Here is an 8991-nt window from a genome sequence, read left to right on the forward strand (position 1 = left end):
GGGGCGCCTGGGTGGCTCAGTGGGTTAAAGCCTCTGCCTTCGTTCGGCTCAGGTCATGATCCCAGGGTCCTGGGATCGAGCCCCGCATCGGGCTCTCTGCTCCGCGGGGAGCCTGCTTCCTCCTCTCTCTCTGCCTGCCTCTCTGCCTACTTGTGATCTCTGTCAAATAAATAAATAAAATTAAAAAAAAATAAAAAAAGAGAGAGATAATGTGATAACTAATGTGCACAATACCTGCGCAGAGTAAATGTTCAATAATTATTAACTCTTACTATTCCAACTCATCTTTAATGCAGGCTGAAATAACCACTTTCTCTCCCATGATTTGCACCTCCAGGTGTATTCTTATTGTTACTATTTATTAGTCATTTAGAATTACTCTGTCCTCGAGTGATTCATACCTTTATTGCAGCACATACTACTTTTTATTTTTCTGGTTTGGTTACCCTGTCTAGCTACTACGTGTGACATACTCTAGGGCAGAAAACATGGAGCACGCAACTTGTTATCTCCACGAACTGACATCCAGTGAATGCTGCAGACATGGCAGACAGAGCGGAAATAAGGACAGGGCAGCGAGTTGCCCTTCCCCTGGCCATGGGTCTCTAGAATTTCAGCCCCTCCTCCTGCTCAGATATGCCTGTTTTTCTTTTCAAAAGGCTGAGCCAGGCTTGCACAAGGAATCTGCAAGTCAAGGCCCGAAGGGCCTTAGAGCATGGCAGCTGCTTAAAGGACCAGCTCACCACCTTCCAAGGGAGCTCCAGGAAGCCCCTAAGCCAGGGAAGAGAAAAGGCCAAGGAGAGGCTAGCAGCAGAGTGTTAGAAGCTGGCATTGCTCATTCTAGTGTTTACTGACTTTTTCAAAGCAACACCTGGCTGCTTTTCTGGCAGCTTGGCTAGAGGGCAAGAGTGTGCCTTCTGGAGCCTCTCCCATGTCCTCTGGGGATGGATGACACAACTAAGCTGTCTTCCTACAGGAATTTGGATCCAAGCCTCTCTCCTCCACAGCGTCGGACTGCCCTGCACCGAGACATCTCTTAGTGCAATAAAGTTTGGTAACACCTTGCTTATGGCAACTAGGCAAATGTCCTCCCCCAAGGACAGAGGCCAGCAAGTGTCATAGAGTCCAGGTCACTGATGTGCCTCAACTCTAAGAGGAGAAATCGTGAAGATCTTTCTCCCCTTCCCCAAAGTTCTATGTCCCTCAGGAGCAGTCCTTCCCCCACATAAGGCCCAGCCTTTTGTCCTGGGCTCAATGCCAGGGATAGATGAATTCCCATCCAGGTCATAAAACCTGTACTAAAATTAAAAATCAGAGCTTGGACTGGGAGTTTGTGGCTTCTGATTACAAGTGATAACAGCTATATTAAAGAACTTTTTTTTATATTAAAGAACTTTTTTTTTTTTTTAAGATTTTATTTATTTATTTGACAGACAGAGATCACAAGTAGGCAGAGCAGCAGGCAGAGAGAGAGGGGGAAGCAGGCTCCCCGCCGAGCAGAGAGCCCGATGCGGGGCTCGATCCCAGGACCCTGGGATCATGACCTGAGCCGAAGGCAGAGGCTTAACCCACTGAGCCACCCAGGTGCCCCTTATTAAAGAACTTTTTAAAAAAGATTCAGTTTTTCTAAAGTAATCTCCATACCCAACGTGGGGCTCAAACTCACAACTCCGAGATCAAGTTGCATGCTCTCCCAACTGAGCCAGCCAGCTACCCTCTTAAAAAATTTAGGAATACAGGTGTTATTACATCTCTCTGAATACATGGAATGTTACATGTATCTCATTAACACTGCAATGCATATGTTACATGTATTATCATTATTTGCATACATTTACCTGTATTATCTTATTTTGTTGTCCCAACCACCGTGAATTGTTCTTATCCCCATTTTAGAGGTGAGGAAACGAATCTCAGGGGAATTACCTAGTTGAGAAATGGCAGGGATGGTGTTTGCATTCCCCTCTATGTTCTTTGCTACCACGCTGAGCTCTTCCGGAGTAGGTACTAATTGTTTTTGGTCACTGCCTCTTAAGTTTAATGAAAACAGTGGATCCTCACTCAAGAATCATACACCTCTATAAGTATTTTGCATTAAGCAAGATGGTTCCCCCCTAAAGACCCTAAAGAATCCCAATGGTAATTGACTAACTAGCCTTGTTGGGGGTGGGGCAGCATTCTCCCCTGACTCTCTAGGGTTCTCTAGGCCCAACTACATTCCCAACCTTGCTGATTTGGATTTGTAAGTCCAGCAACTCCAAGGCTGTTTGGAGCTCATGATCAAGGGAAATTCTTGCCAGCCCCTTGGCAAAAACTAGGTTCCTGTAGCTTCACAGGAAGTTAAGAGAATCACCCTCCCTGGAGGCTGCTCCTTGAATTTACCGTTAGAGTGACCTGGCAAGGATGCCGGCCTGACATCCCAAAGGGTTACTACATTCCATTTTTGTAACATTACCAGTTTAATCCATTGCTCCCTTGGGAATACCTCAGCTGCCGGTTCAACCTGAGTTCCATTCTTTCTCTTTGGCCCTATGATTCCTGGGCTCTGCTTCAGCTTCTAATACCAGCTTGTTGGGGACAACCTTAAGAATTACTTAAAGAGGACAAGCAGCAGATTATGGGAGATGAGTAGTTCTAAGCTGGGAGTGATTTTGCCTCCAACCAGGAGATATTTGGGTGTTTAATTGGTTGTCACAACTTGGGGGTGTGGAGGCCAGGGATGCTGCCTAACTCCATACAATGCACAGGGCACCCTACCACGACCATGGACTATCTGGCCCCAGATGTGCCAAGGTTGAATAATCCTGTGGTATGAGACCATGATTGTTGAATGAATGTCAGATGGACTTGGGACTGGAACTGCTGGTGTGCTGTGTGCTATCGGGCATGTCAGTGAACTTGGGTAAAGCTTAGGTGAGTCAGCACAGTGATAAGAACACAGTTTCTGGAGTTTGAATTCCAGCTTTACTAACCAGCTGTGTGACCTTCATAGGTCGCCTCACCTCTCTGAGCCTTTTCCCTTGACTATAAAAATGACCTCATAGGGATATTGGAAGCCATTCACAGAAAATGCTTTGCAATGCGCCTGACCCCCAAGAGCTCTTGTGTTAGCTGAGGTTATTACCACACTGGCTTCCTTGCTCTCCCTCACCTACAGCACATAGTTTTGTACCCACATATTCAATGTGGGACACTGTTCAAGGTTTCCACTCTCTTAATGCCTCCAACTCCTTAAGGACAGGATCTTAAGAGTTCCCTGCCTTCCCCAAGACGACTAGGAGGATACTTAGCACTTAAATACTTGCAGACTTTCCTTAGTTGCATAGAAATTGAATCCATTCTTCTTAATTCACATTTTTTGGTGTTCCAACCCTCTTTGCTAGCTGCCCTTCAGCTGGATAGGAATAGTCTTGGTTTTGCCATTTTGCAGAAGTTTTGAAAGGGAGGTATAAGGCTTTCACAAAATGGGTCCCCACTTCTACCTCTTTTGAGACCAACATCCAATTTGAGACAGTCGTTGTTAACCAGCACCTCTGTGTTCATTTTGTCACGGTTAGCTCATGCTGGGGCTTAGGGCAGCAGTGGCTGTGTGTAGTAGACCAGCTGAGCGCTCTCTTCCCTGAGTTATCAGTCGCGCTTTAGCCAAGCTGGGGAAGCCTGCTGGGCCAAGACTGAAACCATGAGGAAGATGCTGTGCAAGGCTCTCTAAGCAATTTACTGGTTGGCTCAACCAAAAAAAAAAACCCCTCACCCCTTTTTTCCCCTAGCAAAGCTAAGACTGTAAATTCTCCCAAGAACAGGAACTGTACCTCATCTGCTTATTCTAGAATGTTTAGACACTCTAAGAAAAAGTGTCTTTCATTCTTTCATCTAAGAATGAAAGTGAAACTTACAAGTGGGACTAAACGCAGGCAGATGGAGGCCTGCCTCCATTTCCAACTGGCTACATCACTTCTTTGGGACTGTTTCCCTATCGGTGCCACCCTGCTTGTGGGGCTGTCACAAAAACAGATGGGACAGCACAGCAGTTAATGGGTTAGGCTGGCCTGAGGTGGAATCCCCAGTTCTTCCACTGCCCAACTCTGTGATGTTGGACAAGTTATTTTGTTGCCCCAAGGCTTGGTCTCCTCATTTGTAAAACAGGTATAAACCGTTTATTGAAATAACTAATTAAAACAGAGCTTGGTGCAAATTAGGCCCCTCAAGAATGACACATTATTATTTTATTGAATTCAAAGGAAAAAAGCACCAATTATCATTACTTGGACAAATCCGTGCTCCCTCTGAGAAATAAAGGGAACCCTCCATGTTCTCAGGTCATGGCAGTGCCACTTCTCAGCCCTGAAGATTTGCAAACCACGAACGGATGACCCATTCCTACTTCCCTTGTCCCAGCTTTCCACCAAGACCCTCCGCAGGGGCAAAGGACAGAGGCACAGGCATATGGGTTTAGAGAAACGTTGTGTTTAATGGTAAAGCTTAGCACACTCCAGCACCAGCATGGCCTGAAGTCGAAGCAGCAGGGGCGGGTAGGTGACCCTCATGGAACCTCACATGGCGAAGAGGATGAGGAAGGCGACCATCAAACAGAAGAGCCCCATGGCCTCAGACAGGGCAAAGCCCAGAATGGCATAGGAGAAGAGCTGCTGCTTGAGAGACGGGTTCCTGCCAGGGACAGAGATCGATGCCAGCCAGGGGAGAGGAAGGGGTGAGGGCATGGGTGGTGGAGGACACAGGTAGACTGGGTCAATGGCCGGGGTGGGGTGGGGTGGTGGGGTGGGCTGCTGAAACTGGGAGAGGGCCTAAACTATATATATCCTGGGGATTTAGACAGGTAAGCAGAGCACCAACATGGTAAGTTTAAGACAGCCAGGTTGGAGACATATCTAAATACTGATTCAGAGATCACTGGAGAAAACAGGAGGCCGATGGAATCAACTCCAAGCTAGTGGGAGCTCCTGCTGAGGCTTCTCCCAAATGGGGTGGAATTTATGGTAGGAGATGCTCTAGGCCACCCCCAAACTTACCTGGCATAGCCAATGATCAAGCTGCCAAACACTGTTCCAATGCCAGCCCCTGAACCAGCCACACCAACTGTGGCAGCCCCAGCACCAATAAACTTGGCTGCTGTGTCAATGTCCCGGGAGACAACACTGGTCTGCAACTCCCGTCGGGCCACCTGGAGCGGGGATTTGCTGCTATAGGATGGCTGGGAGGTAAGCAGGGAAGGAGAGGTAGTGAGGCACAAGGACAGGTTGCTGACTCCCATACCCTCACTCGACCCACCTGGGCTCTGAAACTGTTGGCAAATTGCCTGGTAGGAAGAGAATGCTCAGACTGCAGAGCATGCTGGGAATTAGTCCTCAGGCCCATTTCCCGACAGGGCCAGGGAAATTTTGTAGGTTAGGGAAACTTCATTTTTGCAAACTTCTCACCTACAATGTTCACCTTAGGGTACTTAGAGCTATTAAAGCACCACAGATTCTCTAATTGTCCTCCCACTCTGGCCTACAGATCACTATCTTGAAGAACCCCTCGCTGGGGAAATTAATTTTTAAGATTTTTATTTTTAAGTAATCTCTACACCCAATGTAGGGCTTGGGCTTACAACTCCGTGATCAAGAGTCGCACGTTCTACCGACTGAGCCAGGCAGGTGCCCCTGGGGAAATTTACAGGAGGGCCCACAGTCCTTTACCTGTTTAGCTGGGATCTCTGGCCTACTCAAGAGGGAGGCAGACACAGGCCTGATTAGATCCCTGGTACAACAGCGAATCTGTCAAATCAGAAAGACACATTCCTCCAAATCAAGCAAGGGAAACAGGAAAACCTAGATGCTGAAATTGTGTCAAAAATGATATTATAAACAGAAAAAAAAACGCCCAGTGTGTTTCAAGGTCAATTAATGCATTCCTGTTTCTACCAGACAGGTCTACACCAGAGACAGCTGTCCAAGACCCAGGTGTAGTTAGCAGTGGGTAGTTAGTTACTTTCCTATTTAAACCCAGGTACCAAAGTTCATTTCTAGGGGCACAGCCCTTATCGCTATCCCAGAAGGGAAGAACCCACACTAACAACAAACCAGGGACAGGGAGGGTTTGCATCCGATCACCCAAAGAATCAGAAGGGGGAAATCTTATTTTGTTAGAGTGTACTCACTGTTACACACCCCGAATGGACTGGGTCAAGAAGCCTGGTGAGGCTCCTCAAACCACCAGCTAAGCAGAGCCTCCCTGCAACTGAGCTTTCTTGAAACATGCCAACAAAATGCAGTGGTTCTCAAACATGGCTGAACACTGGAATCACCTGGAGAGTTCTGGCCAAGCCTGACTGACTGCTTCAGTGGGCTGTCTGGCTACCGCCAAGCCAGCCTGGGTGTAAAGATCATCTCCAGGCTCTGACCACGCTCCAAAGCCAAGAAAGCTTGGTTTACAGGTCTAAATAAAGAGGGGTTAACTGCATCACTACACCCTCCCCCAAACGGCCAACAACATCTGGATGCCAAGCTTCTCTCAGTTCATTCATTAAATGTCGACAGGTCCCACGTCTACAGGTGATCTACAGATCACCCCGGAGCCGCAGCTTACCAGAGCCGGAGAAATGAGTAGTGCCCCGGTGGTCTGCATTTTCTCAGTCTGCAGAGGAAAAAAGAAAGATTCATTCACAGCCCAGTCGTCTGCCTACAGCGGCGACCTTTGGTCGTCCCCTTCATCCCGCCCGTCCTTCCTCCCTGGACCACCACGTTCTTCCTTGCACCGTGCCCCAGCTGAGGAGGGCGTTAGAGGTCAGAGGGACAGCGTGAAAGGGTCTGCAAAGGAAGGTCACGGAGGATCTTCAGTAGAGGAAGGAGGGCCCAAATCCCAGTAAGGAAATGTTGCTAAAGAGGGTGGTCTCCAGGGAAGACTTTTGGAGGCAGATACTGGGTCGGTGCCCGGCAGAGTGCTGCCCATGTTACACAGCTGTTCTCGGCCCGCCTCAGTGGGGATAGTTAATCGCTCGTTACCGTTGGTAATTAACATTAATTGTTAAGGATATAGGCAACCATCGCTTCTCCCGGCCCGGGGGACAAATGCCCCCTCACAGAGCCCAGCCCACGCCCCTGCCCATCGCTGCCTTCCGGCCCCGAGTCACCTGCACTCCCACTGCCCCGCTGCCCCTACGCCGACCACAGCGTTTGCCCCGCTCAAGGTGACTGACTCACCTCCCGGCTTTAGCTCTAGGTCTCAGCGCTCAGCTCCCCCACCCACGTGTCCCGGTGTCCCCCCAGTCTCATTGGTCGCAATCCTTCCGCATCCTCATTGGCTAACGTCCTCAAGTCCTCCTTTCTTATTGGCTTTCCGCAGCTTCTTCCTCTCTCTCCACAGGAGCTTCGTGGCAGTTCCCGCCTTCATGCGGGTGAAGGCGGGGTTTTCATCGGAGATCTGGCTTCCGATTGGTCAGTCCCTGAAATGCTCAACCATAGAGTCCGCGGGGCTCAGAGGTTCCAGAACCTCCCGCACAAAATGGCTGCCAAGGTGGACGCCGCAGAAAAAGGCGTGGGAGAGATGACGAGACGCCTTACGCACATAGACACATGACCTTGGACCTACGCCTTCATTCGGGCGCTTGGACCTTCAGGCACGTTGTATGTCGGGATTTGTAGTCAGGTCGGAGGCCCAAGGACGGCTGAGATCCCGCGAGAAGTTCCTCCCGAGGCCCGGAGAGCCAACGCCTTTGCAGCAATTCGCGCCCTCGTGATTCGTGGAAGCCTTCCTTCCGCCTTGGAGAATAAAGGCCTCCCGCTGGCCTTGAAAGTTAACTAGTGGGCGAGCGCGGCTTTGTGGGCCTCCGCCAGGGTTCAGAAGCCGTGGACAGCCAGCAAGATTTTTTTTTTTTTTTTTTTTGTATTGCAAAAAGCAAATTCTACAGATAAAACACTTAATACTCCTGCAGAAAAACGAGCAAAGGATAGGAACAGGCAGTCCGCTGAAGTAGAAATAGACATTCAAGGAAATAGTATTTAACTTCGCTAATCAAAGAAATAGAAGTGAAGTGGATGGAGCAAGGTCCTATTCTAGCTCCTAGTTCCAAAAATCCATTTAATATATTGTCCTAGGATAGAGGACGTGTCAGATATTAAACTGATAAGAATAGATATAACACTTGACATTAGCTAAAATGCCTAAAAGCTATCAGCATTCTTCTTCTTTTTTTTTTTTTTTTAGAAGATTTCATTTATTTATTTGACAGACTGAGATCACAAGTTGGCAGAAAGACAGGCAGAGAGAGCGGGGGAAGCAGACTCCCTACTGAGCAGACAGCTTGATGGGGGACTCGATTCCAGGACCCTGAGATCATGACCTGAGCCAAAGGAAGAGGCTTTAACCCACTGAGCCACCCAGGCGCCCCTCAGAATTATTTTTATTAGTGTGAGCCAGGCGCTATCTTATACTATTGCCAGTGAAAGTATGAGTTAGGAAATCTTTCCAGAAAACAATGTGGACTGGAGGAAAATAAGACAAAATATTAATAGTTAATTCTGGATAGTGTAGTAAGGTTAATTTATATTTTTATGAGTCTATAATCACAGCAAAAGATTAAAAATCATACTAGTCTGGAAGGTTCGACCTCTGGATTCTTAGAAAAATATTTTATGACGGAGATTAGGATAGCTTGCTAGCATGGTAAGATGGAAGGAATGTGGAGTTTTGAGATAACACAGGCTTGAGTTCCTGACATGGCTCTGCCATATAAATGGATACACATGTGTCTGAGATTACCAAATTACCAGATCTTTCTTGGCTTTAGTGTTAGAAGCTACCATTGGTTGAGGCCTCATCATATGGCAAGTATTGTGTTAAAATTCCTTCAGCTCTTAGATGATTTAATCCTTAGAACAACCCTTTGAGTAGGTATTATTATTCCCATTTTACAGATTACTTCATTTCACAGAATATCTTTCTCCAGTGTGACATCTTTGGTGAAGAGGTAAAGTCAGGAGGCACCTAGGTGGC

At 47.7% G+C, this 8991-nt stretch overlaps 1 protein-coding gene across 3 annotated transcripts in view; it reads right to left on the reverse strand.

The window, feature by feature from the left end:
* LOC111151344 (ATP synthase, H+ transporting, mitochondrial Fo complex subunit C1 (subunit 9)) overlaps window positions 1-7278 on the reverse strand; it is a 10404-nt gene extending 3126 nt beyond the window's left edge. Inside the window, exons 1-5 of one of the 3 annotated variants that reach the window (XM_022509293.1) lie at window positions 7200-7278; window positions 6586-6633; window positions 5697-5774; window positions 5028-5209; window positions 4445-4665 (exon numbers count right to left, since the gene is read on the reverse strand). In XM_022509293.1, coding sequence (XP_022365001.1) covers window positions 4551-4665; window positions 5028-5209; window positions 5697-5774; window positions 6586-6624 — 414 coding nt within the window. In that variant the 5' untranslated portion in view covers window positions 6625-6633; window positions 7200-7278 and the 3' untranslated portion in view covers window positions 4445-4550. Of the gene's footprint in view, window positions 1-4444; window positions 4666-5027; window positions 5210-5696; window positions 5775-6585; window positions 6634-7129 lie in introns of those variants that run through there. The other 2 variants (XM_022509290.1, XM_022509294.1) reach the window with 2 other exon arrangements.
* Window positions 7279-8991: the final 1713 nt, after the last annotated feature.

Source organism: Enhydra lutris, unplaced genomic scaffold, assembly GCF_002288905.1.
Source record: "Enhydra lutris kenyoni isolate GAN:26980312 unplaced genomic scaffold, ASM228890v2 scaffoldscaffold26, whole genome shotgun sequence".
Classification (NCBI taxonomy): domain Eukaryota; kingdom Metazoa; phylum Chordata; class Mammalia; order Carnivora; family Mustelidae; genus Enhydra; species Enhydra lutris.